Below are 27620 nucleotides of genomic sequence, written 5' to 3'. Positions count from 1 at the left end.
ATTTAGGAAGCAGACCATAATCGCAAACAATGGGCCATTATATTAATTTTACCTTGTAATAGTATCAGTTAGTCTATAAAGTTTCAAAGATGGGCCTCAAAAGTACAATTAAAAGTTTACAATGACGCAGGAAATCACACACAGTCGCAGCTTTCCTCCAAGCGCTTCATTTTATTACAGATTTTAAAGGAACAAATTTCTGGTCGTCTGAGATGAATGTCAACATTCTAGTTTAAAAAGGCCTAAAACATCAGCAGGAACTTATTTGATTTAAGATGAAAAATGTAGACACATGCTTTGGCAACAAGCCAATATTAAGATGCCCCTCATTCTCTGCTTTGAATCTTAGATACAAAGAATTCATACACAACATGTAATCTAATAAAGAAGGGAACACGGTGACACATTATAATAATTTTCGGGTATGAGGCTCACATGTGTTTGCATCAAGGATGCAAGAATCCGCCACAAACTGGAGCAATCCAGCTGTTCTGTGGATAATGTTTTAAAAGCATGTTTTCTCTTCATTCTTCTGTAACTGAATGAGGTGCGTAACGTAAAGGCTTCGCGGATAATATTACTGCATCAGTTTCAGCTTGGGCTGTGGGTTGCGCACTTGTCTTTCACGCAGATCCTGTCAAAACCCGAGGTAAAGAGAATAATGACAGTGGGCCGGTTACTTTGGTTTGCTCAGTCAACATACATGCTGTGAATCCAGCTTTGCCCCAGGCTCGGTTCAGCTGCACTTTACAACATATTTATAGTCGACCACCGCTATACCATCAGCACAGGAGCGAAAAGCTGACGTGTCTCCAGTTGTTGATAGAGAGGAAAATCTTCATGAAATACGCCGAGCCTTGAAATATTTCAGGTAGATGACTTTGCATCGCTTCTGTTTCTTTGTGTGCACACGCCTCTTGTCAAGAGGTAAAAAGGGGAATCTTTGCAAAACTACTATGAGCAGACATGAGGCTTGCTTGGTGTTTTTTGTTCAATAGTACATTTATTTCTCAAACAATGAAGCAGCAAATGAGAAAGTCTAAAATAAAAACTGCTGATGCAGTATTTTACTTTGTTTTGTCTGAGTGATAATAAACTATGAAAAAGTAAAAAATTGTGCGCAAAGTATCCGAGTAACCTATGAATGTATAATAATAATAATAATAATAATAATAATAATAATAATAATAATAATAATAATAATAATAATAATAATAATCTTACCTGCAAATGCCTGATTAGCACTATAACATTCATGTCATTGAGTGAACTGTACAGTTTGTGCTTTGGAGCACATGAGCTGCAGCTGTTTGCTAGCCTAGCAGCACTACATAAGGATAAACACACCCTGCACATATCTCTAATTGCCATAGCAAGCAAACCAGAGTCTGTTATTGGTTTTCTGCGAGCACCCGTGGTGTTTGAAAATTATTCGTTTCAACCTCCTCGATCTTACCTAAAGCCAACCACTCCTACACATCCAACTCTTCCAAATTGATATATGACAATATCTACTTTCGATCACGTGTCTGCGGGGCGACCTAGACGGATTGCGCGTCATCTCGCCTTCCCAAATTTTTCCCTTCTGCAGCAGCTCGAATCCAAAACATCTATCTATAGTCTTGGGTACGAGAGAGAGAAAGATGTTTAACTCAGTGAATCTGGGCAACTTCTGCTCGCAGACGCGCAAAGACCGGACATCCGAGTTTGGAGACAGGACGGGCTGCGCTTCCAACATCTACCTCCCCAGCTGCACCTACTATGTCCCCGAGTTTTCTGCCGTCTCCTCGTTCCTTCCACAGGCCCCGTCCCGGCAAATCAGCTACCCTTATTCCACAAATCTGTCTCAAGTACAGCCGGTACGGGAAGTTTCCTACGGTTTGGACCCTGCTAGTAAATGGCACCACAGAGGCAATTACGCATCGTGCTACTCGGGAGACGATCTGGTGCACAGGGACTGCCTTCCACCTTCCACCATGACAGAAATGCTCATGAAGAACGAAAGCGTGTACAGCCACCACCATCACCATCACACCCACCCGGGCTCCAACCACCCCTCCACGGGCTTCTACTCCGGCGTGGGGAAAAACAACGTCCTTCCGCAAGGGTTCGATCGCTTTTTCGAGACTGCGTACTGCAGCAGCACGGATCATCAGTCAGACAATTGTTTACAAAAGAGCGAGGGGGGGAAGCCGGAAAGTGACTCCCAGCAGCAGCAGCAGCCCACAGCCCCAGCCGGAGCTCCGGAGCAGGAAAAAGACCCAGACGACCAAGAGGAACATACAAATTCAGGTTCTTGTGCTTCTTCCACCGCGACAAGCAAGGACGGCAACCCCAGCAAGAGCAGCCACACGAGTAGGTATACCGAAGCAGTAAAATGGGGGGAAGGTTAAGGGGACCAGCCCGGTGTTTTGTCGGTCAGATTTTATGTGGAGTTTTATAAGCATTCAAAGGATTTTATTATAACCCTACAAAGCTCTTTCTTGCAACGAGAAGAATTTTTACGATGGGAAAGCGCTTTGAAAAAAGTGGGATGTTATATACAGACGCCTCAATGGTGAGAGTCTGTGAAATTTTTAAGAGAGAGCTATTGTGACAAATGTTAACTTTGATCGTGAACTTGCGTTTGGGCGATTTAAAGGATTTTCTTGTGGGGTTGTCGAAAGTAAAAACCAATTGGGCAGAACATTGCTTTTGGCGTTTTGTGATTTTCTATTGGCTCTGAGCTTTTTTTCTGCAAAAGGAAGTGATTATATCAACCAATCCATCTATCTATCTATCTATCTATCTATCTATCTATCTATCTATCTATCTATCTATCTATCTATCTATCTATCTATCTATCTATCTATCTATCTATCTATCTATCTATCTATCTATCTATCTATCTATCTATCTATCTATCTATCTATCTATCTATCTATCTATCTATCTATCTATCTATCTATCTATCTATCTATCTATCTATCTATCTATCGAACATTAAACAAAGTTTGAAATGCCATCTGTAGGATCCATGTCTCTCAGAAAAGGTTTAGTACCTGCCGTTTATGCTGCCCTTTTACGCTTTGGTGCCAAAACCCAGACCAATATTCTCATTTAACGTCAACAATGGATGAAATGTCGTGTTTGATCCTGGAAGGCTGAAATGCTGCAGCACTTAGGTCATGCACTAGCATATCCAGGCTAACTCAGGCTGGCGTTCGCCACTCACACACTCCCACAAAACTATAAAAATATATATACATCCCATGTCGCCTGTTTGATAAGAAGTTATGGGGCCATTGCGGTCTGCATATGTGAGTGTGGACGAGTGCAATGCATTTCAAGTCACTGCCAAAAGATTGTGTAAATTGTTAGTTTAGCTTCAGAGGAATGTGGCGTACATAATGCATCAGTATACTTTAGTTGTTGTATATTTATAAGAGATAAACACGTACTTAGATGGTGTAAGTCAATATTATTTACTCCAAAGAATTTTGGATATTTAACACTCTTAATGGCGGGTTTATCTGATAGCCTCAGCATAGTTCGCTTGATGAATGTGGGCTGAAATGTTATCATTGCTAATGCCACTGAGACTGAATTCTTTGCATCTGGGAAGTCTATCGTTACTTCATATGTGAAAAAATATGTGAAAAACGTATTTTCCCCACTTTTAATATTTAATGTTGTTTTGGATGCTCTTGAAAATATGTTTTTTTATCCTTTCTTTTTTTTTTCAGGCGTTCCACGCACAAGGAAGAAGCGCTGTCCGTATTCCAAGTTTCAAATCCGAGAACTGGAGAGGGAATTCTTCTTTAACGTTTACATCAACAAGGAGAAAAGGCTTCAGCTCTCCCGAATGTTAAACCTCACCGACCGCCAAGTGAAAATTTGGTTTCAGAATAGAAGAATGAAAGAGAAGAAGCTGAGCAGAGATCGCCTGCAGTACTTCTCTGGAAACCCCCTGTTGTGAGCAGGAGCAGAGTCACAGTCTGGGACACTGGCATAAAGGCCTCCTCTTATCTCACTGAGTTGTAATCGTGGGCATAATCATTTTCTAAAAGAGCCCATAACACCAACAGTGCAATGTTGAGCGGACATGAGAACAAAATTGGCCTTCGGTGGATGAAATGTGCGATTTGCTTTTGCGGCGGTGATGCGTTCAGGCTCAGAAAGGCCCCTTGAAATGAAAAAAAAAAATCCTTCCTTTGCTGTTCTTGAATATGTCCTATTTATCATCGGTTATGTTTATTCTACTGTTCATATTTGTAAAAGCATCAAATGTAACAAAGACCGCTGGAATCACGACTGCGCAAACAACTTTGAGCTCTTATCCCATCCTCTGTATATAGCACATTTATATGAAAATATTTGGCGATCAGAGAATAGTCGAGTCCTTGGAAATTTCAGGGCTGCATTTTTTCACCTTTGAAAACTGTGATGTACAACTTGTGAAAGTATATACCCCAAAATGTACAGAGTATAGCCTATATGCAATGTGCATTTGTAAATGTAAATAGGCGTATGTTGACCCCCCCTCCCCTCCTACTCCTATCCCCGCTGCTATATTCATCACACCGCCCATGTAACTCCAATAGCTTTAACGCCACCTCTCGTTAAACATTTGCTTCAAAAATTGTTGGTGCTTTGGATTTCAGAGAGGATGGGCAGATCGTCGCCCTGTGTATCACGAAGAAAAAATAAACAAAACTCATTTAGGCAACGCTCCACGGCTTTGTGCTTTTTGTGCAAACATGTTTACACATTCTGCACTCACGCTTTACACACGTAGGGTCTAAGAAATTGCAGCATAAACGTGCGTAAAACCCGAAAATTATTGGCCTTCAATGGCACTATATTCATCAGCACGCTTTCACCTCGTGGTTATGGCCTCTACATGAGGATACACTTTGATATGACAGAAACTATAAACCGAGAGCTTGTTTCTTCAGGCACATCACTTGCCACGTTTCTGGATCTTTTAAAGTCACACCACTTAAAAAAAGGCGTGTGAATGTTTAGCCCGCGTCTTAAGCCGAGATAGAGGCCACTTCTTGGACATTTAGAGAAAGGAAGTGGAATGGTAACCCCTTTTACTGGCCACTAAATGGAATCGCCACTCTTAGTCTAGACACTGCCATAAAGACACAGGCACTAAATGGCTATTTTTTCCTCTTAATTGCACCGTCTGTTCTGGGGAAACAGCATTCACTTCCGCAGTAAACAGTAAACAAGAAAGTCTAAACTTACCAAAATAAATTAATAGATAAAATATATATGTATGAATACATTATTTTTATAAAGCAAAAATATTATTAATAATAATATTAATAACATTAACACCGTCGAAATATTTAAATAATGTGTCAAACCTTAAAGAAAAAAACCAGTGTGTGTGTCCGTGTGTGTTAAAGTAAGCGTATAATTTGCATGCGCTGCTGTGCATATGCGTACGATGATTGCGCATGTGCATCGAGTAGGATTTATAATTAGTCTTTGAACTTCAATAATGTCAAGGCCCCCACCTTTAACCTGCTGCAATAAAGTGAAATCAGGGAGCCCGGAAATGTGCTGAGAGGCAGAAGGAGCCAATGAGAGTGGGCGGGAGGATCGTGGAATGTGTACGACACCAACTTTGACCCTTTGCCTTAAACTGCGGCAGGTAACTTTACCAGTTTTAGCACACCCAGTAAATACACTTTATTGTCCTTGTAAAATGTATACCTTTTCGCGCATGAGGCATTTTAAACCGAGTTGAAATTAACTGTAAACTAGGATTAGTATTTTCTGAGGACAGAAAACTAGTTGGTGCAGGGCTGTGGCAGCGTCCTTCCTCTGCCAAGACTGATTTAGTTTTTAAATAATTTATGCCAGGATGTGCGAATTTCAATGATAATGTTCCTCTAATATCTAGAGCTTTATTTGTTCCAAAACGTTAAAAACGTGTTACTTTATTGATTATTTTTTAACTTTAGTAAATAAAAAAGATCCTCCAGGTAGATTTGTTTTTATTCTGCGTCTTTTAGCCTCTTATCAGGGGGGACAGGCAGTCGCTTTGACAAAGAACGACACAGACAAGCAGAGATCAAGGGTATTAGTCGCCCCTTCTTTTGCCCCAACCTTGGCCCTGGGACGGTGACGTGGGTAGTTTGTAGATTTCGCCAACACCCAACGTCACTAGAAGAGAGAGGGTTCAGCCTCTTGTAAGTGTTGCCCATCAGCCACACGGGGGCCGCCGAAGTCTGCTGGCCTTTGTAGTGTTTTGTTTCCTCAGTGGGACCTTGAAAACGCTTCCTCACATATATGCTTGGATGACGCCAGAGTGGGACTGTTCCTGAAGACGTCCTGTTGGGAGCAGTGGTGTGTAACAGAGGGACAGTCTGCTCTGTCGGAATGCTGCTCTCGCTCCGTCAGCTGGGTGCACTTGAGTGTTGCAGTGCAGGAAAATGGCGGCTCTTTTATGTGAATGGAAAAACCAGGAAGGGGGAAATGCAAAATGACCAGAATTATATGAGAATGGAAATCAACCTGCAAGATATCCCCGATAATTAAATAAAAAGAAAGCATGGATAAAACAATATTCACATAAGTAAAGACATGATAAAATGTTTGTTTAGGTTTGTACACATCATTATTTATTCGTGAAAATATTGCGTCCATCTTTTAGTTTAAAGGAATTTATTGGTAATAATTTGTTATTCCTCAGCAGATAGTAATCAAAGGGTTACAGGCTATTGACTGGTTTTACACCACAGTGTCTCAGCACCTAACCTGTTCCATTGGGCAATAAAAGAGCTCGTTGCAGTAAAAAAAAAAGACTCACCAACTGACTTTCAAAGTCGTCTGTTAATCCCTTCATCGGCGCATCTTACAGAGCCAGCTACAACAAACAAGTCTTCCTAAAGTCAGTAAAAGCTTTTAAGTTGTGGTCTCTGTTAATAATGTAGCTAACTGTGCTGTACTGCGACCTTGATCCTGACACCATAAATTTGCAATCGCACATGCAGCAGACAACCGCATGGAAGAAGACACAAAGCTCAGCTTCCCCGCGTCTAGCTGAAAAGATATTTCAGAGTGACTGCCAGGAGCAAATTAGTTGTGTCGGCCCTCTGACTCTTGGTTTGAAGCCTTTAATAAGGGGAGCTATGCCGCGCGCCTGCAGCATTCAACACCTTTACCTGTTTGCAGCATGATAACAGCCTCCAGGTTTGCAATCAAGTGGACGATAATTTAGTGGGTAGAGCTGGCTGCAGTTTAGACAAGTGCAAAGACCACGTTAAAATACAGGCATGGTTAACTGTGTGTTTGCGCGTGCGTGCATGCTGTTTTAGGGAAGCTTTAAAAGTAGCATGTACAAACCTCTGCGACATTCTGCCACCCCCATTTCAAAGTGAGCATTTTTTTCTTGAAAATCTTTGGATCAAGGTCAAAGTCGACAAATGACGTGTGCCGAAAGAAAAAAAGGTTTTTGCGTAATTCCACGAACTATATCTGGATAGATAGCTAGCCAGTATATATGTAGTCACGAAGCTAGAAAATGTACTTTTTATTTCTGAACATTTTATGTCACATACTTTATTGCTCTCGTATTTGGTTAAATGAGTTATTTTAAAATCTTTTAGAATATTTTATTGTACTTTAAAAAGTAATGTATAAATCTTTTGAACGTGCGTAATTTATGCGCGTAAAGGTGTTGCACTTTGTTGTTGCTGGTGGTTTTTTTGGCCACGTGCCATCCTGATGAGCAAGAAGACTAGAATTTATTTCACCTTCATAACAGACATTTTCCTCGCAGTTTGACTTGTAATTTCGGGAAACCATCACTATTTACTTTTTATCCATTTGTTACATCCAGCGCGCGCAGTCCTGCTGTCACGAAACTTGTGGTTAATCTGCTGTCTAACATTCCGCATGACAACAATTGCCCCTATCATCTCGGGTACACAGTGTAACACTGCATGTACTCCACTTCCGCAGAATTTCGGGTCTCTGTATTTAAAGTATGTGTATAATTAAACTGTGCTGTTGTTGTTTAGTTCTTGGTCTGCAGTCATGTCTTTGTGAATTTAAGCCCTTTTTCCGGTCCTGGGTATGATTGAAGCTGGCCAACCCCTTCAAATGTGGCTGCCATTGAAGTGTACAAAGGACAAAGAATTAAACATGTCTGTTTCGTAATTTCTCATATCTTAAACCTTTCCTGGTCTGACATTGTCAGACATGCTCCCCAACGGAAGCTATTCAACTTCAACAACATTTTGTGTGTATTAACTGCGGGGAATCTGTGGTTAGTGAGGATGACCGCAGAAACACCGTTCACTTAGTTACTTCCTTTGAACCAAGGGCATTTACTGCATAATGTGAACAATCAGACGGTGCATACTCACCAACAAATATGCAATCCAGCATACACAAACGCGAGCACACTCTCACAAACAGGCTTGCGAGCACAAACCCAGAAGGACAAAAGTATTTCTTCATGACTGCCGCATATATTCTTTTTTCCTCATTCTGTTTATACCTTACAAAAATAAAATAAAAATTTTAAATCTGACCATTTAACAAATCCTCAGAGCTGTAGTCTCCACATTTGAGAAACGTTAAATAAAAAAAAAATATGTATAATTTTCTTTTATTTCCAAGGTGAAAGTAAAGTTTAAAAGCACCCCCCCCCCACCGAGGGAGACTACGTAAAAGGTATTTTGTATAAATTAAAAAAGGGAAGAAAAAAATCATGTTGTTCAATTGTCTTTGATGAGGATTGGAATTTCATAGGAAACAGAGTTTATGCACTGTTTATGTCCGTCACCAAAACTGAGCCTATGTTTATATTTAAACCCATTTACAGGCCTCGCGCAACATCCGCCGACGAGGTATCTCGATACTGAAAGAAAATGACACACAATATTTGTGCGTCACACTTTGTACATCTCCAAGTGACAAAACACAAACGTATAAAACACACAGTTGAGGCAAACTGCACAGAAACCTTAATTGTTTCACGTAAATGTGTAAATATAAAAACTATATATTTTATTTTAGCTTTGAGTAGCCAACTTTTACGATTATTTTTTTACCATATTTAAAACATTTTACAGCGTTTAAAAAAAGACTAATATTGTTATTTTTTCCTTACGTCTCTGACATACTTTTTTTAGCTCTAAACTCTTATGTGACCTAAAGCGAAATGCAAGCACAAGAAAATGTTTTAAGATTTTAACCACTTTGAGGCGAAAACAAAACATCAGAAAACACTAGTTCTACAAAAAGTGACTTTGCGTAAATGCGAAAATAGAACATTGCGTAGAGTTAATTTACTTAGTGCCGAAACAGAATCTCCTGACAAGACACAAGATGGCTTCTAAGCCTATTTTAAATTCATAACGCATTGAAACAATGAGCATAACTGTAGGGCACCTCAAATATTCAGTTAATTACCCGGGAGTATTGTTTGACTACAAACAATACTGTTAAATTGTTAGAATCGTAAGAAATCACAACTCCAGTTATGGTACGCTCCCAAGCTTTCCTCAGCCGTTCCTGCATGAGCTGCGTTATGCTTGCTGCAGTATGGTTAACATTTGGAAGAACATTTGGTGATCCTTCTTTTTGGGTGTTATCCACGCCTCTTCTTGGTAACATGAGAAGAAACACATAAATCCGAGGGCTTAAATTAATATCAGGTTGAGATGCTTTTAATTATGTGAAAGCAGAACTAAATCACATTTGTTAAATATTAAATTCACAAACGACCAAGCGAAAAAAATGGCTGTTAAACTCGTTTGATCAGTTTGTTTTCTATGATAATCCACCTTCAATACTTTGAAGTTCAAAACCAGACAATGCTCACCTTTTCAAATTTGGTGGCAGAAAAGTGCAAATCGATGAAAACAGAGCAAAAATCCATGAGTAAAAACAGCAACAAAATTGTTTGTTTGAAATCAAATCCCCCGCATTCACAGCTCAATCACAGCTGATAAAAACATCATGTTAAAAATAACTAAAGTTTAAGTTTTGTGGAGTTCAAATTAACAGAAACCATACATTTATTGTCCACAAAAATCCGTCCGAAGCAGCAGCAGCAGTCCTTTGTTCTTCCTGATGTGGGCCTGCTGATTTGGACAATGAACGGTCATTAGGTGGCGCTCTTGCTCCACGGAAAAGCCTTCGGTTTTTCCAACTTGACCGCGCTGACGTCACTTCAGTCTGGAGCTTCAAGGCCACTTCCACGCCGCTATTGGTCTGAAACTCACATGACATGTCTCCGAACATCCATAATTATGTTACTGATATTTTTGCACCCCCCTCTAAAAGATGTCAGCATCCTACTATCCCCTGTCTCCCGATTACATCTCATAGCTCAGAGCAAAGCAACACACCCCGTGATTATTTGGTTGTCTAAAGCAAATATGACATGTCCGAATAACTTAGCGCCTGGTAACTTCCTGATGGATTCGCTGATGGGAGGATCATCTTCCTTCAGGAGTGAGGGTTATCCCAGCAACCCTGGAATGTACATCCACTCAGCTGCAGAGTACGGATATTCAGTGATGAGAAACTCTGGAAAGGTTGGACTATCTACACTTTCCAAAACAGACGATGTTGCTCCAAGCGGTGTGTCGCTCGGCGGCTTCCAGGATGCACCCTACCTGTCGTCGTGGACCCCGGTCTCCAAATCCAGCAGGGACGAGCAACCTGTTGCCCAGTGTTTACAGCCCTGCTCGCTTCCAACAGGGAGCGTCAAAGAAGAGGCGTTTTGCTGCCTCTATCAGGATGACAGCAATAAGGGGAAGCAGACAACAGAGCCAACCACCTACATCCGGCTTGGAGACAATGGCAGCCGGCCTGGGCAGACTGTCGCCTCTTCAAGCCGCTGTTTCCAGGTGTACAGCGGGGACAGGCCGCAGCGGGAGGAGCAGCAGTTCCCCCCCGGTTTCTCTTTGACCCACTTGGCGCCTTCTGTGGAATCAAGAGCAGAATCCACAATAAACTGCAGCACATCTGCGCAAGAGACAGCGCCTTCAAATACAGAGGAGAGGCAGAGCAGGAAGGAAGAGAAGGCCAAGACTAGTAGCTGCTCAGATAACTCGGACGCAGAATTAAAAGGTAGATTACAATACGCCCCCTCACCCCCTCCCTGCGCGTGCATATACACATGCACCTAACCTGTCTTCTTAAAAATGCAATTGCGTGCACGTGCATGTTCAGATTATTTGCAAGTAGTCATTAAATCCATTAAATACGTCTGGAGTTGCATGTTGAGCTAGTGTGCAGGCTCCTTGTGTAGGCTCGTTGTGTTCCGATTGTATCCGGCCTTGCAGAGGCTGCGGGGGCCATGGCATTTAACACCTCCTCATTAATGTGACAGTATCGGATGAGCACTTATCATTGAAATAAACACGCTCGCTTACGAGTACAAGAGCCCACATACAGATACTATTCTGGACACTGAGACACAGTCAAGGCTACTCTAGGACGCGCAGTAGCTCCTTGCTGTCTTTAAAAGTTTTTTTTTTTTTATCCGTCAGAAATTAGCGTTGATAGGTTTTTTTCCCACAAGGTTACGATGTTGTTTAAAATGCTTTTTTAAACAGTTTTTTTTAGGAACATTAGTTGCTATCTGTGAGTATAAAGTTGGAAAAATAGCTTAAACAAAAATGGCGAATTCTCTCTCTTTCAACGATTTTTTTTGACAAAATTGTTATTGAGAAATAATGCAAAGAATAAAGAAAGTTTTTATGATTTCCCTAAAATGTCATTGAAGTCATTCGTTTAACTCGTATACTTTATTTATAGTTTTTAATTAATTACATTTGTTGATTTCTATCTATCTATCTATCTATCTATCTATCTATCTATCTATCTATCTATCTATCTATCTATCTATCTATCTATCTATCTATCTATCTATCTATCTATCTATCTATCTATCTATCTATCTATCTATCTATCTATCTATCTATCTATCTATCTATCTATCTATCTATCTATCTATCTATCTATCTATCTATCTATCTATCTATCTATCTATCTATCTATCTATCTATCTATCTATCTATCTATCTATCTATCTATCTATCTATCTATCTATCTATCTATCTATCTATCTATCTATCTATCTATCTATCAATATTTATAACCCTTGAAAAACATAAATGTTTTATATTTGGCATTTTCATCTATGGTGATCTGGTGTTGTTTAAAGTTAGGGATTTGTTTATATTGTTCTTTATTCCTTACCTGAGTTTTTTTTTTCTTTTCAAATTCATGAACCGTGTTTTGTTTTGTTTTTACCTCGTAATAAAGTTATTTTCCAGATTCAGGAATTTCTTTTTAATTCTTGTTTTATTATTAAAACAAGAATGTTAGCATTTAAGTGATGCATGAGGTTTTGCAGTGTTACTGTGTAAATGCGTGTGTGTGCGCGCAAGTGTGTGTGATATTATACCCTCACAATGAATTAAATGTTTCGGAAATGATTAAATGGTGGCCACACGTTGTGCGTTCACGTTGCGTTGTTTTGGCTCCGTGGACCCTTTACACTAATGAAGAGACTAACAGAAAACGCAGCTGAATGTGTTGTGTGTTTGGGTGTGTGTGTGTGTGTGTGTGTGCGTGTGTGTGTAAAGGATGGTTAGCTATAAAACGCCTTAAACTCTTGTTAATAGTTTTAATCAAATAAAGGCCATTTTTTAATTATTCATTTTAAATAAATAAATCCCCAAATATTAATTAGGCATCTGCGTTCGGTGGCAATATTTTTTTATGTTAGTCTGAGGCCCAATTTAGGAAGAGGAAATCGGAACATTCCTCAATTTGATTTGATCTAATTACAGTTTTTCATTACACAGAAAATTATTTCTAAATCAGCTGAGGTTTAGCTAAAGCCAGCAGTGTTTTTCTTTTGTCAGTGGGAGGGAAGAGTCCACCACACCCAGGTAGTGTTTGGCATGAGACAGGGGCGGTTACCTTGAGTTCTTAGACTGAGTATTCCTTGTTATGTGCGCTGCTGGCCCTCATTGTTGTGTTTGTCTGGCCCTAACAGATGACTCACCCGTGGAAAAGACAACAGAAAGCTGGTTAAAAGCCAAAAGTGGACGGAAGAAGCGCTGTCCCTACACGAAGCATCAGACGCTAGAGCTGGAGAAGGAGTTCTTGTTCAACATGTATCTGTCTCGGGAGCGCCGCCTGGAGATCAGCCGGAGTATCAACCTGACCGACAGACAGGTCAAGATCTGGTTCCAAAACAGGCGCATGAAGCTGAAGAAGCTGAACAGGGAGACCCGTGAAAGGGAGCAGGGCGCAGTTTACAACTACTCCTGATTTAACAAGCGAAATGACACTATTACGCACATGCGCGCGCATAGGTTCACTTATGGATTACAACGAACATGCATGCGACAACACGGACATCCACCCACACACGCACTCACTCACATATATACACACACACGCACGCGCTCACACCTACTGTGCCTTTCTAGATGAACAAAACATAGCAAACTGCACAGTGCGGCACTATCATTGTGATAATTCCACCTAAAAGTGAAACAAAGGCAAACAGGTCACAGTCTCATCCTGTAAATAACTGTTGGCATGTATGCAGCTTCACTTTGTTGGGCTCTAATGAATGTCTTGTCACTTGTGTGCTACTTCCTCGTCGGTGTTTGTGGTGTCTCCGTGCAGTGTAAGGTGCATGCACAAGATGACATTAAGAAAATGGCTAATCGTGCCCAAAACAATAAAAATGAGCAGAAAAAATAGGAGCTGCTACTAACTTTGTCCTTCCCCTGGTACAGTGGTGAAAATGAGAGGGAGGGATAGACACTGCGGATGGGAGAAGAATATCATGGCGGTTTTAATAGAAGTGGGAGACCATAACGTTGATTTAAATATTATCCAGGTGACCACAGTAAGTCAAGGTCATAAAATTCTAATGTCAGGTTCGCCCTGGAAAGCGTTGGGGGTGGATTTTATGATCTGCAAATATAATGTGCTGCAGCAGTAAAGATGCGTTTAAAGGTGTGTGTGGAGGAGGGCTAATCCACACAGCAGACTTCAGGACCAAGCCGAGGCGCTGGGGCTGGAGGGAGTATCCGCCTCGCCTCTCTGCCCGGAGATAATGGAGCTTTGTGGCAGCAGGGAGATAAGAAAGATGGTGGATAAGAGGACTCAAACTGCTGGAGACGCAGGAGCAATATTCGCTTCAACAGCACGTGGATAACCCAGGAAGGCGACCGCGTGGAGGCAAGCGCAGGTAGGACTAATGCTTTTATTTCCTGTTTTGGATCGCGTCCCACAGCTGTCAGAGGAGCATGCTTGACAGCTCGAGAGTCACGCTTTCTCTTGTTGATAGTTCATATCAAGTTGTTATGCATCTGCAAACATGCTGCTGGTTATTGTTGCTCTTGTTGAAGTGCAAATGATCCCTTCTGATTAGTATTTTTTAATTGTTTTTAGGTTCTATTTCCGGTGAGACTGAATTCGATTTTTTTATGCTTGTCTGACTGGACTGGGATGCTACATTTCTTTATAGATTTTTGCATGAAATCAATGATTTAATGTATATTGAGAAATAATTAAAAAGGCAGAGTGACTGAAGTGCAGTTATGCAGTGTGTGTGTGTGTTTGCTGGGTTGTGTTGATCCTCATGCTTTCCCCCTCTTTGAAATGGATTTTTAACCCCTTTTGCGCGAAGCTGGAGCGTGGTTTAGGTAGTTTCATGTTGTTGGGGTTGGCTTCCTGGCTCGGCAACAAGAAACTGCCTTGATTACGTCAGTTCGTCTTCATCAAGGGCACAATTTCCGCTGAATTACCGCTTACAGTCAGTCACCCAAGTCCCCGTAAATGGCATTGTAAATGAACTGAGCAGCAATACCTTGGACAGAGACGTTTTCATTCTTGGCTGTTATTTTTGTGGTGGGCTGTAAACGCTTCTGGGGTCCTCACGAGGAGAATAGGCTGTAAAGAACCTGGGGTAAAGTTTTAGACTGTATTGTGTTGCGTGAGCCGTTCCTGCACGTTTGGTATTCTTTGTGGTCACAGCTGCTATATTTGAAGCAATGGAAACACAGACTACGTGGAAAAAATTAACTTGAGGCATTCGGTTTCCTGCAGAACAAGTCTGTGTTTTCATAAAAAAATACCGTTTCTCATTCCGCTTCTCTGTTCGCCCTTAAGTCTTATGTCTGTCAAAGTTTGAATGTTTAATTTAAAAGTTGTATGCATCACGCTTGAGACAAATGGAATTACTTTACATTAATGCTGTGTAGCAGAATTTTAAAACCCTTTTAGAAATGAAAAGAGGTTACTTATATTTTGTTTTTGAGTTTGCACATGCTGAATCCATTTTCTGCAGCGTTTTTGCGCTTAAGACTTCCCCTAAAAAAGACGATGGTTTAGTGTAAAGTTTGAGGTTAAACTTTTTTACTTATTTCATCATGCAGGGGGTCTGCATCTCGCTCCTCCCAATTATCTTCAGATGTGCACATCAATTTTAAACTTGTGTTAGAAAATTATAATCTCTTTCCTATAAAGTTTATTTTTAGCTATTGGTGGAGAGGATAATAAAAATACATTTTATATTTAACAGTGAAAAGATTTATACTCTTCAGCAGTAGTAAATAATGAAGTTATAGGAAAAATAGAATGTATCTTTACAATGTACCTCTCTTGTAGAATTTCCTCTTTGGTCACAGTCAGCATCGTTCATGTGGGAGCCCAGTGTTTGTGTCTGTTCTCCATTTCGCCTTGTTTTCTCAGCTCCCTCATTATGGCTTTAGTACCGCTGGAAGACAGTCTAGAATCCAAAGTCACTTTCATTCAGGCCCCTGAATGAGTGTCTCCCTTGGAATGCATCACTCACAAAGACTTTACAGCGCTGGAAACAGGCTGTAAGAGCAGCACAGTTTCACCCTAAAACCATATGCACATAAAGTCATTTATTTCACTTTGTTGTGGCGCACAGGAACTGAAGCCGCAGGACAGACACTTTCTCGACGCAGCTCAAGATGAGTTCCTCACACTTCTGTGATCAGACAAGAACCAATAATTGCTACTGTCTGTTTTTTTTTGCCTTTTTATTTTTTTACATTCATTTGTTTTTTCTTTTTATTTAATTAAACGTGAATTCTGAAGTTAATGAAAAAAATAACTTCATACAGAAGAAAATTTCTGTATTAAGTTCTTTAGGTGTAGGACAATATCTTCATAATTTACACTCGAAATTATTATTTCATCAACAAAGACAGCTATGTCTTTTTTCGGGTTACACAAGAACCCAGCTAACAAATATGCTTTATGTTTCTCTTTCTATATTTACATGATTTTCTTGAAATATTTTAAAGTTTTCATATTTTAAGTTATCCACGCCATCTGATTTAAAGAAAAAAATAGCTTTTATTTTAAACTGACCGAATGGGTGACTGTAAAAAGTTTACTATCTCCTCCAAATAAAGTTTCAATCAAATCCTTTTTAAGAAAGTGATTAAACCAAAGGGGGTGTTGAGCTGATTAGATTGTAATTTACATCAGAAATCAAATAGCAGGTCTGAAATGCGCATCATTAGTGCTGCTCAAGGTGAAGGAAAACAACCTAAAGGGTTGGATCATAACTTGATGAAACACTTTGATTAAGAATCTTTTGACACGTTGGGGGGGGGGGGGGGGGGGGGTAAAATGAATGAAGCCTTTTTTTTTAAATTATCTCCAACAAGAAGCTTTTATAGAAAGCTCTTTACTGCAGCGAAGACCATTTCAGGCCATGAAGGGAATCACACTGAGATCCATCTGTGTAGCCTGTTCAGCACATGCCTTTTTATAAATAACTCGTGATGTTCCTGATGTTCCTTTTTAATTGTCCATAGTCCTTAATATGCAGACTTTTGGTGGAAAATGTCTCTAAAATATCACGCTCCTCTCTGATCATGGAACCCCAGTTCCATCTGTGTTTGTGTGTGGGACAAAGGCTGCGTTTGATCTTGAATTTCACTGGTTTAATCAGCTGCTGCCTGAGGTTAGCATCAATTACATTAAGTGTAGTTACACATTGCTACCTCAGGCACGTTTTACTTCCTCTCTTTAATATGATATTTTTAATTTTATTTAATTTTTTTTCCATAAACAAACACACAAAAGTTAGACATTTCCCTCAAATATTGGCAGGATTGTGTCAGCCTCCGTTTTCTGCTGGATTTGTTCCCTGAAGCCATAAGATGCTCCAAGGTATCCCCATGACTCTTTAACATCGGAATGACAATGTTAATTTTTTGGAAAGTTTAAAAATAAATTGTGAAAGCATTGAGACTGATTTAGTCAGTATATATAGTCAAACACAAACGGAATTTTCCGAAATCTCCCCCGTGCACCATTGCATCCATGCCCATGCAGACTGTGGCCCCCTGCTATGTCAGGTGTTTGTCCCTCAGCGCCCACTTGAAGTCTAATTTGGGATTGCTCGTATATTAGTCGATTTCTATGATAAACAAAAAACGGAAGTGTATTCCTTAGTGTGCGTAAACACGCAGCCTATTGGACATCGACCAGTCATGTTTTGCGTCAGTCATTGGCGACGTTTTTTCCATTGTTGATTTAGAAGCTATTCTTGTTTTTTTTCCTTTAGCGAGCATTTTCTTCTTTTCAACATTAGAGCGTTGAGTTGTTGCTGAGCCACATCAGTGCAGTTCGTGTATCTTCACGAGAAAAGGTGTGTTGTAATTCGAAAAATTATTGTTGGAATTTGTTTTTGTTTCAGAGGTGTTTTTTTTACTTTCTTTTTTGTCTCCGTCTGCCTTCAACCCGCCATTTAAGGTATTTCTGTCGTGGGCCCTAATGTTTTACGAAGTGCATGACATTTGTCATTCACAGTTTCACTGAAAATGTCAATATTAGAGAGAAATATTTGGGTCAGTTGGGAAAGAAGGACAACAGCAACCCCGTTTCTTTGCATTTCACATATGCAAAGATTCACTTTCCGTCTTCCCTTAAATATTTATTTGAAAGATTTTAAATATTTTTTTCTGTATGTGGATAGCTTAATGGATGTTAAAAATCATAATGTGTCAAAAAAAAATCAAATGACATGGCTCATTACAGAAAATGTTAGCCGTAAAGCAGTATTCTTGAATGCGGGTATAGACTGTAGTTATGTTTAAAATAAAATAATGATAATAATAATGAAATCAAGACCAGTTCATCTGATGACAACACATGTTTTTACTGCGAAATATTAGTAAAAATAAACATATGAGACGTGGGAAAACAATTTTTCACATTCCATTAAAAACATGAAAGGCTCTGATTATTATACACGTATCCAGCGCATGCACGCGCAGGTGAACTGCACGAGGAAAAACAAAAATGCTTCGCCCCCCACCAAAAACACATTTAATGTAAAGTTGTGTATTTCGCTTCATGCATTTTTTTTAAAAGATAAATCTGCCTGCAAGACTAAAAACTGCTTCAAAATTGTATTGAAAACAGTTAATTCTCACAAACGTGGTGAAGTATTTAGCTGCCTCTAACTTGCACATTTCTCAGCGCGCACCCGGACACCGTTTGATGTCTGTGTCTGACCTTTTAAATTTCATAGTTGAATCTGAACTCAGCAGCGAGGACAGAGATGACCCGAGATTATGCATCCAAAGAGGAGCGTCAAAAAGAATTTATCAACGTTAAATTAGGTCTATATTTAGCTGTCAGTGACTTTGTAGAATACCTTTAAACTGTTTTTTAAAATGTTACAACTGTTCTACACACAGACACGCATGCGTGTGCACACACAGACATGGACGCACACACACGCGCGCGCACACACATGTACTTGTGGTAGCCCTTATCATTTTGGCTGGGATTTATGCACAGTTCACATTTTAGTGTCGTATTTTTAAATTTATGAAAGCAAATATGAGCTCATTTTACTTTTAGTACAGTAAAGAGGATTTTTTCTTGGCCCAACAACAATAATTTTACTTCTGCACGCAACATCTGTCAGGCCTGCACACCCTTATTTAGACTTCTTTTCCTAGTGTTTACACTTTTTTTGACCACGCTCTGCTTCGTTCAAAAAAACTGTGCTGCAAAGTAAAAAATACAAACAAGCTGCATATATTTTACAAAGAGAGATTTAAACAATGAAATAAAAAAACAGAAACATAAGTGAGGTAGAACGCATGTACACACATGTATTGAAATCTTTTTTGGGGAGTTTTAATAATTGATAACCTATCTTATCATGTCATCACAAGTCCATTTCACTCTTCAACATGAGCTGCTTAAATGTGCAGAGTGGAGCTTCTCTGATTTCACTGCTCGTGATCATATTTCGTGATTTGTCGTCCAAGTAACACGATAATTCTGCTAAATGACAAGTGGACAAAACAGTAAATACGTGCTGCTGGAAACAACTGTAGCCTCGCCTGATTTCTGTAAATTAAGGCTTTCGTCGAACCTTTTTTTTTTTTAGCAACTCCTGTTTTCCTTTTTCCTGTTCCTGTCCCGCACGGTCTTTCTGATTTCAGAAACAACAAAAAGTGTGCATACAAGGGTGGTTTTATCTGCGCGCCGATCTTTTGCCCATATTAACGGCACGTTTTTGAATAATCAAATGATCCTCGTTAAAATTTATTGTTGGGTATAAAAAACATGAATGGAGAGCTGTCGAATATAGTGCGCTGTAGTGGAGCTGCTTTCCATGAGACAGACAAATCCACAAATCCTATTTTAAGGAATGTTTTGATCTGATCCACCGTAAAATTATGCAGATCCCTGTGTTTTGTACTTTTCAAAAAACACTTTTTTAATGAAAATGCGTTCGTCCTCCACCAGGCCGCCGTATTTTTTTATAACCATGTCTGTTCGGACATAAAATGAACTTTTTTTCTAATCATTTTTTGCTTTAGTAAACTTAAAGCTAAACAAAAAGAAATTCAATTAAAGCTCTAACAATGCAATCTCCACTGTCACTGCTTGGAACTATGGTAGACTTTGCTTGGCAGAGATGGATTACACCATCAAATAGTTCCTCGCTTTCAGACGGAATGCTGCGCATGTCTGCACTGCGACTGAAGGAAAGCCCATCACTTGCTCCAAGGAGGCGTCATATCTTTATAAAAGCGACATTCGTGGTCGAAGTTTACCTCTGCATGTCCAAAAAAGGGGCAAAAGAGCGCATTCATGAATCCCATTTATGTGCTACGTATCCGAGGATGAGTGGCGCATTGATCCACTGTACAATTTTTGTGGGGGTAAATATAATCACGTGTCAGCGAGGCAGCCAATAGGAGCCCGGGAAGCTCTGAGAAATAATTACCTGCCTTGATTGTTCTATGGCCAGATAAAAAAGTACACATACACTCCATATAATAAACGGATGCATGTAAAAGAGTCGCGGAGGCTTCGACATGTCGACCACGGGTCCCATAACTAATTATTATGTGGATTCCTTGATCAACCATGAAAGCGACGATGTCATCGCGGCGGCTCGGTTTTCGGCGCCCGGTTCGCACCCAGCTGGCCCTCGACCGACGTCCTTGGTGCCGGAGTGTGGCGATTATCCTTCCTGCAGCTTCGCACCCAAGCCTCCCGTCTTCTCCTCCTCCTGGGCCCCTGTCCACTCCCAGTCATCAGTGGTTTACCATCCATACAGTCACCAACCCCACTTAAGCACAGACTCGCGGTATATGCGCTCATGGCTGGAGCCGATTTCAGGCGCCGTGCCTTTCCATGGCTATCCGGGAAACGGCAGGCACTATGGACTGAAGCCCGACGCCTTTCCGGACCACAGAGCCGGCGAATGTCTCGGCACAAATGGAAGGACCTACACGGATTATCTGTATTGTTCATCCACTGACATGCGAGACAAGACGCAGCAGAATGCGCCTTCTCCAGAGTCGGAGCTGCTGACTTCGGGGAAGCATAAAGAGGAGAAGCCGGAGCTCGATCCCAGTAAGTTCAAGCTCCTATGTGTCTTACAGCCAGAGAGGAAGCCCTGTTTGGATTGTATAAAAACAGCTTTTGCTAAGAGCCATTATATCGTCCTGCGTAAAATGAAATCATAAGCTGTTTCTTCCTCCCTTTGCAGCTTAGCTCTAAACCGCCTATGCTTGGGGGAAGCTTTAGGAACTATAAAAGACAAATGCTGCTAGGCTAATATTGGGGCAATAAAAGCAGACGGGGTTGTAAACATGGACTCAAACCCAGAGCAGGACGTTGAATTTGGCTGGATGGTCCATAATGTTAGAACATGCAAGGTGCTTTTAATGTATTTGTTCTTCAAAAAAGACAGCTTTATTAAGATCAATTAAACGTCGTGAGTTTTTTTTAGGTATTTGGGGTTAAAAAAACGCACATTTATTATTTTTTAACCCAAAAGACATGACAAATCCATACAATTCTGGGATGATTATAGACACACAACTGACAATTTACTCTTCTTTATTCGACCAAAGCAAATTCACATGACTCTTCCAGCCATCTTGAGGAATGTAGGGAGATACTCGAAGACTTTCACCACGGACCTGTAAAGGCTTGAACCACGGGCCATTTTATGGGCCAATAAAGTGAATAAGCGCATTGAGAATTTTACGACGGTGTTACTCACAAGTTAAGAGGACAAGGAAGCAAATCAAGGAAGGGTTGGTCAGTGTAAAGCTCAGAATATGTTCTTTAAATGTTCAATTCTTTGGAGTGCATCCTCTGATAAGACAATTCACAAGGTGTCTATTTTTTATTCATTTATTTGCTGACCCTGTCTATGTTTTTTGCAGACAACCCTGTGGCAAATTGGATACATGCTCGTTCGACGAGGAAGAAGCGATGCCCATATACAAAGTACCAGACTCTCGAACTGGAAAAGGAGTTTTTGTTCAATATGTACCTAACCAGAGACCGCCGATACGAGGTGGCTCGGGTTCTGAATCTGACCGAGAGGCAGGTCAAAATCTGGTTTCAGAACCGGCGAATGAAGATGAAGAAAATGAACAAAGAAAAGGGCGACAGCAAGGATCAGTGATAGGACTGCAGCGACAGAACAACCACATTAACCACTATATTCACTTGGACAGCACAGATGTACCAAAACACCCCCCACCCCTAATCCATGTTCTCATATTTATCACTTTGCTGGATTTTGTATTAACCCCAACGTCCAGACTGTTAAAAGCTTAATATAAATGTTTTTTAGTTTACTTATATAATTTGTCCAGCGTTTGAAGAAAATAGAGAGAAAATAGACTTGTGTTTTGACTTTTTTTGTAATAAAAAAATAAAAAAGAATAAAAACAAGCGCAGTTTGGATACAAATAACTTTCCGAAGATGGAAACTTGAATTAATTTGAATTAAAAAAAAAACATAATTTATGTTGTGAACGGTTCATGTTTGTTTCATTTGTACACACACTGGCGCACAGGTGTGGTCTTTGAGTAGAAATAGGGCATCTACGAACCATCCGTTTTTCTTGTATTTTGTGGTAGTTGTTGCTGTATAATTGTGCATTCTTTTCTTCTTTAACTGTAGCCTTCGAGTTTATGTGGACAGTAGCTTTAGAGCTCTGTAAATATAACCATATTCACCAGTGCTTGCTTTCTGTTTTCATTTGGGAACATCTTGTAATTTCACCGTGGGGTTACATCTTCACATCAGAGTATTATTTTATTTTTTTATTGTGAGAAATTCACTTATCTGTGCAGACTGAACTGCATGTTTCAAGCACAGGTGTTAATGACACAAATGTGAGCTCTGTGCAAAATGGAAAACGCTCGAAGCAATTTATGGCCCATTTATATTCAGTTTGTTTCTGGTTCACTTTTCTTGATCCGCAGTGATGCTATCTAAACATGACATACTAATCTAATTAATGGGCCAATTAAATAAAACAAAAAGTTTCCCACAAATGTTTCTAGTTTGGGTGTGTTTTTACAAGATCATCAACAGTGGCAACGTTTATTTGCTTTCCAAAGTTTTTCTTGTAATATGAAGGGGAGAAAACGAGCGAAAAACTATATTTTTGTTAAATACTTTGAAAAAAATTGGCCTTTTGTTTGGAATAGAAACAAATGTGTCTAAATGTGGAGTTTTGCTGCATTATTTACAGTCAGGCTGAGAGTTTTGGCAGAAATTTGAAAAATGCGCACTACTAACATCCAAGTAAGAGACTATTTCCCATGTCCCGCGTTTGCTTCCTGGGATAGGTCTAAATTGCCTTTTTGTGGTGGCAAACAATACAAGCAGGATGCCGTAATTTCAAAGCCCAATCCCGTGCATTTCCGCTCATCCCGGACAAAAATGCCAGTTTTACGGCCCCTGTTGGAGCTCGGCTGTTGGTCTCAAATGCAGACGAACAAAGCAAACTCGACTAACTGGCTAGACGTCTGGGCTAAATTACTTTATGGTTTTAATGGACGGTAGTGGTGGAGTCGTTCAAAGGAGAGTCGTGTACAGCGTTCATGCGGCTTTTTCCTGCTTCGACCACTCCTGCACTTCATGTGAGTGAAAGAATCAGCAATCAAAAGATGTGGAAAAGTCGATGGTTGGAGAGCATTAATTTGGAAAAAAAAATGTAAAACGCAGCTGTTACCAAAACAGGAAATGGTGCACCATTACAAGGTTGCTTTGTCTGTGACGGCAAACAAATACAACAAAATTATAGATTTTGATTTAAAATAATGCCTTTTCCCCCTGCAACGTAAACATCAAATGGAAGGATTTCGTTTCACGTTGAGGAGGCTTCTGATTGGTGGGATGCTTCAGGTGCGGCGGAGGTCAGAACACTAGATGACGCTGTTGGTCCGTGTTTTGAGCGAAGCCTGACTGTTGGCGGACTTTTTTAACTGCTTTGTGGCTTGGCTGAAGAATGAAAAGTAACCTATCGATGACAAAGTGAAGGATTTGGTCAAGCATCCCATTTTGTGTAATCGGCCACAGAGCAGCACTTTAGAACGACTGCTGATATGAGTAAATGTGCTCATAAATACATGTGTTCGTTTGATTTCTCATGTTTTGCATTGCATTTATTAATCAATACCTTTATTTGTGAATGCATATTCGTTGCTGTTAAAAAGAAAGATAGGAAAACATGAGGTGTTTGGGGAGATAATTATTTTTTTCAAATACTGCACAAAATAAAATAAAGAATACATTTTTACCGATATCCAAACACATTTTACACCTTAACCCCGGTTCTCATTGAAATGAATGTTTTGATTAATTTTTAGACAAATAAATAAGTAAATCAAAAATGTTCTCAATTCATTTTAGTTCACTAAAAAATGGTTTAGAAAATGTGGGAAAAACAGAAGAAAACCTAACAAAGAAAAACTCAGAAGCATTTTAATTTAACCAAAAGTTTATTATTATTTATTTTAATAATGAACAAGTACAGAATTCAATAAAAAAATCTATATGATGAATAAACAATAAACTATAATAAAGACTGGAAAAAGAAAGACAAATGGGCTTTTTTAAAACGGATGTGACTATTTATATGAAGGGAGATTGTAAGGTGTCAACATGTATAATGCTTCTCTCACTATGTTTTATAAAAATGCGTAAAAAAACGCAGGGAACCCCAGAAAAACCACGCAAGCCACCGCTTTTGCATGTCAGGAGCAAAGTTGTGCTGAGCAGGGAGCTCCGCAGACTGCAGCTAAACATCCAATGTTACATTTTATGAACTCCCGTGTGGGAGATTTACTGCGTCTCCTCGCCGGTTTTACGGGGTCAGTTAGTGGCACACGGTATTCATAGGTCGTGTTTATATTTGCGTATGACGGGATTTTAAAAGCACCTGGCGCAAGTGCGTCACCTTGGCCTTCATAGTGGTGAATATTAGGGGAAATATTTTTATTTTCTTAAATTCAACATTTCCTTACAGGTCTGCGTTTTACCATAGTTTCATTTGATGGCATAACACTAACACTAGCACCCTCACAAATGTGGAAGCTGACCTCATGAGTCCATCAGATGGGATCTGGACAGGTACTTTGAGCTTGTGCATGGGCCCAAACTCCAAATTAAAATGATGGTTTATCGTGTATATAAGGGGAACATTCCCCGCCTCAAACTCATTTACTTTGTTGAGTTCACAAATACATCATCCTCGCTTTCATATTCGACCCACTGCTCAGTTCCGGTGGTCAGCGCGTAACAAAGCTGCGTGATAAACACAGCATTGATCATGTTTACAGCCTCTTAGATTGTTGGGTTATGATTAGTGAAGCTTTGCTCAAGGTGGTAATACGCAGGGCCCGCGTCTGACCGGTCATGGAAAGATGAAGGGGTGGGGAAGGTGGATGAGGGTGGGGGCGGTTGGGTGGGAAGCTAAAAAAAAGGGAAAAGAAAGAAAAGAGCAGCGTCCGTGACTGTGCCGGTGGGACAATCCAGCTGTAATCGCAGCTTACGTACATGCAAACTCTCACGCCATGAGCTGCTTTTGAGACTGCAAAGCCCGAAGAAGAACGCGCACGACTGCGAGAGAAATCCGATGAGAGGGACGACTCAGAGAGAGTGAGCTGCCGTAGATTGTCCAAAGGGGCAGCGTTTTCCTAGTTCCGGTTTGTCTGCCTGTGCGCGCGGTGCGAGTTGGGACCCTAAACAAAAGGCTGCCATCGTTCTTAAGGAGATATTCTACTGCGGGAGAGCACATACTTGATGCTGACAAAACATGAGCTCCTATTTTGTTAATCCTCTTTTTTCTAAGTACAAAGGCAGCGAGTCACTGGAGCCAACTTACTACGACTGCAGGTTTCCACAGAGCGTTGCCCGCAGCCACACGCTGGTTTACGGACCCGGAGCAGCAGCACCGGGCTTCCAGCACCCGTCCCATCATGTGCAGGACTTTTTTCACCACGGGACCACGGGGATCTCCAACCCCGGATACCAGCAAAACCCCTGCGCGTTGGCTTGCCATGGAGATGCAACGAAATTTTATGGATATGAAGCTCTTCCAAGGCAAACGCTTTATGGTACCCAGCAAGACGCAAGCCTAGCGCAATACCCAGACTGTAAATCGTCGAGCAGCTCTAACCCCGGAGAAGGACAAGGCCACTTAAATCAAAACTCCTCTCCCAGTCTTATGTTTCCTTGGATGAGACCCCACGGTCAGAGTCTTTATTATTATCATTATTATTTTTACTTAGAGAGGCGCCTGTGCGCGCCTGCGTGCATCTGTCCGGTTCGTGTTCTTGTGCAACGTGAGTGCATTCTGCTTGAGTATGTTTCTAAAAGGTTGAGTAAAATAAGTTGCAGAGCATGATGGGGCATATACAACCTGAGTTTAAAGCTGCCATGAGTCTGCAGCACATGTCCATACAGGGCCGCTTTCAAACGTGCTTTTAATGTCGAATTACTGATCACAACTCAAACGCCACGCTCTTTGAAGTCAATCACCGTTTCACTGTAGATATCTGTGGAACTCTATAAAGGAGAGGGGGGGGGGGATTAGTCATCGGTTGGAACGTGATGAGACCCTGCAAAACCATCAGCCTTCAGAGTGGCATGAGGGCTAAATGAAACACAACGCACCCCGATTATCCAGATTCCGGGTTTTAGGAGTAATTTGACCCAAAGGCCCATGGTGGCTCAAACTAAAAGAGCCATAATCGTGAAAGCTTAGTGGATATTATATTCCATCCATTGACCATTTTGTTCAGGCTATCAGGCTACAGTGACTCCACACAGGTGTAAGCTTTATCTACTCACAAAGATATACATCATCAGTCTGTCTCCATCTTTCTGTTATCTCATCTCAGCTTTTTTATACTGTACCTCCTTATTTTCCTCCTACATGCGTCTGAAATAGGATAGTTGTGTGTGTGTGTGTGTGTGTAGGGGGGGGGCTATTAGACTGTTTTGGGCCCCTGATTTTAACTGAGGGAATCATACAAATTTTTGATGCTGTTTTTGAAGGATAAAACCGACGAACCAGAGAAATTGGACATATACTTTTTAAAATTCAAAGAGAGTGCCATTCAGTTTTACTAAACTTTTTACAGAAGTGAGTATAAAAACTGCAGCTATACGTCTTAAATTGACTCTAAGATCGGTTGGTTTCTTCTCAAACATGTAGGAGCACATGTTCAACTACTTATATATTTTTGTAAACAAATTCCTGTTTTATTTATTAATTTGGGGAAGGGGGTCCATCCAGCTAACATCTGGCTTTATTTCATTTAAGCCCCAGGCAGACGGAACGGGAGGCAAACCTACAGTCGCTACCAAACTCTCGAACTGGAGAAGGAGTTTCTCTTCAACCCTTACCTGACCCGCAAGAGAAGGATCGAGGTGTCCCACGCCCTTAGCCTCACCGAGCGGCAAGTCAAGATCTGGTTTCAGAATAGAAGGATGAAGTGGAAAAAAGAGAACAACAAAGACAAGTTTCCGGGTCAGAGAGGGGAGGCTGAGGCAGAAGCCGAGGAAGAGGGCAACGAGGACGGTGAAGGGGAAGAAGCAGAGGAGAAAGAAGCGGAAGAGAAAGAGGAGAGCAAGGAGTGATTTTATTGTCCTTTTTATGGTTATATGGCTGAAAAGAGAAAAAGAAGGCTCCCATAAACAGAGCAAGAGTCACAAGGAGGCAGTGAGCGTCAACTTTATGACCACCCTTCCATTTTGTCAAGAGGAATCCCCCCTCCAAAAAAATAAATAA

General features: G+C 40.6%; 3 protein-coding genes, 1 long non-coding RNA gene and 1 other non-coding gene across 6 annotated transcripts; 4 read left to right on the top strand and 1 right to left on the bottom strand.

Moving 5' to 3' along the window:
- The first annotated feature begins 1106 nt into the window (after positions 1-1106).
- hoxc11a (homeobox C11a) lies at positions 1107-4708 on the top strand. The gene is made up of 2 exons (XM_004070464.5): positions 1107-2355; positions 3726-4708. Exons 1-2 carry the CDS (start codon positions 1644-1646, stop codon positions 3956-3958), a joined length of 945 nt encoding a protein of 314 aa, XP_004070512.3. The 5' UTR covers positions 1107-1643; the 3' UTR covers positions 3959-4708.
- A 4946-nt stretch (positions 4709-9654) lies between these two features.
- LOC105354372 (uncharacterized) lies at positions 9655-16298 on the bottom strand. The gene is made up of 2 exons (XR_013657510.1): positions 15650-16298; positions 9655-10941 (listed from the first exon to the last, which is right to left on the bottom strand). It is a non-coding gene; the product is annotated as an uncharacterized LOC105354372 (long non-coding RNA).
- On the top strand, positions 10236-27469 carry hoxc8a (homeobox C8a). Of its 2 annotated transcripts, XR_013657074.1 has the most exons (3): positions 10236-11088; positions 13028-14239; positions 27153-27293. XR_013657074.1 is itself a non-coding variant. In NM_001163250.1 (2 exons), exons 1-2 carry the CDS (start codon positions 25641-25643, stop codon positions 27467-27469), a joined length of 753 nt encoding a protein of 250 aa, NP_001156722.1. The 2 variants fall into 2 exon arrangements, 1 of the variants encoding a protein (NP_001156722.1); NM_001163250.1 differs by lacking the exons at positions 10236-11088; positions 13028-14239 and adding an exon at positions 25641-26076 and having other exon boundaries at positions 27153-27469.
- On the top strand, positions 14671-14775 carry mir196a (microRNA mir-196a). Its single transcript, NR_107106.1, has one exon. It is a non-coding gene; the product is annotated as a microRNA mir-196a (primary transcript).
- Positions 20328-22244, top strand: hoxc9a (homeobox C9a). The gene is given in 2 exon segments (NM_001201492.1): positions 20328-20925; positions 21747-22244. Coding segments are annotated over 2 exon segments (789 nt in total). The 5' UTR covers positions 20328-20381; the 3' UTR covers positions 21992-22244.
- Positions 27470-27620: the final 151 nt, after the last annotated feature.

This window comes from Oryzias latipes, chromosome 7 (genome assembly GCF_053564925.1).
Source record: "Oryzias latipes strain Hd-rR chromosome 7, Olatipes_Hd-rR_3.1".
Lineage (NCBI taxonomy): Eukaryota > Metazoa > Chordata > Actinopteri > Beloniformes > Adrianichthyidae > Oryzias > Oryzias latipes.
Note: the sequence above shows the minus strand (reverse complement) of the source record. Positions and strands in the feature narration are given on the sequence as shown.

Coding starts and splice junctions, on each gene's coding strand:
- hoxc8a (NM_001163250.1), top strand. CDS start 25,641: ATGAGCTCCTATTTTGTTAATCCTCTTTTTTCTAAGTACAAAGGCAGC. Junction 26,077..27,152: donor TCCTTGGATGAGACCCCACG/GTCAGAGTCTTT, acceptor ATTTCATTTAAG/CCCCAGGCAGACGGAACGGG.
- hoxc11a (XM_004070464.5), top strand. CDS start 1,644: ATGTTTAACTCAGTGAATCTGGGCAACTTCTGCTCGCAGACGCGCAAA. Junction 2,356..3,725: donor CAGCAAGAGCAGCCACACGA/GTAGGTATACCG, acceptor TTTTTTTTTCAG/GCGTTCCACGCACAAGGAAG.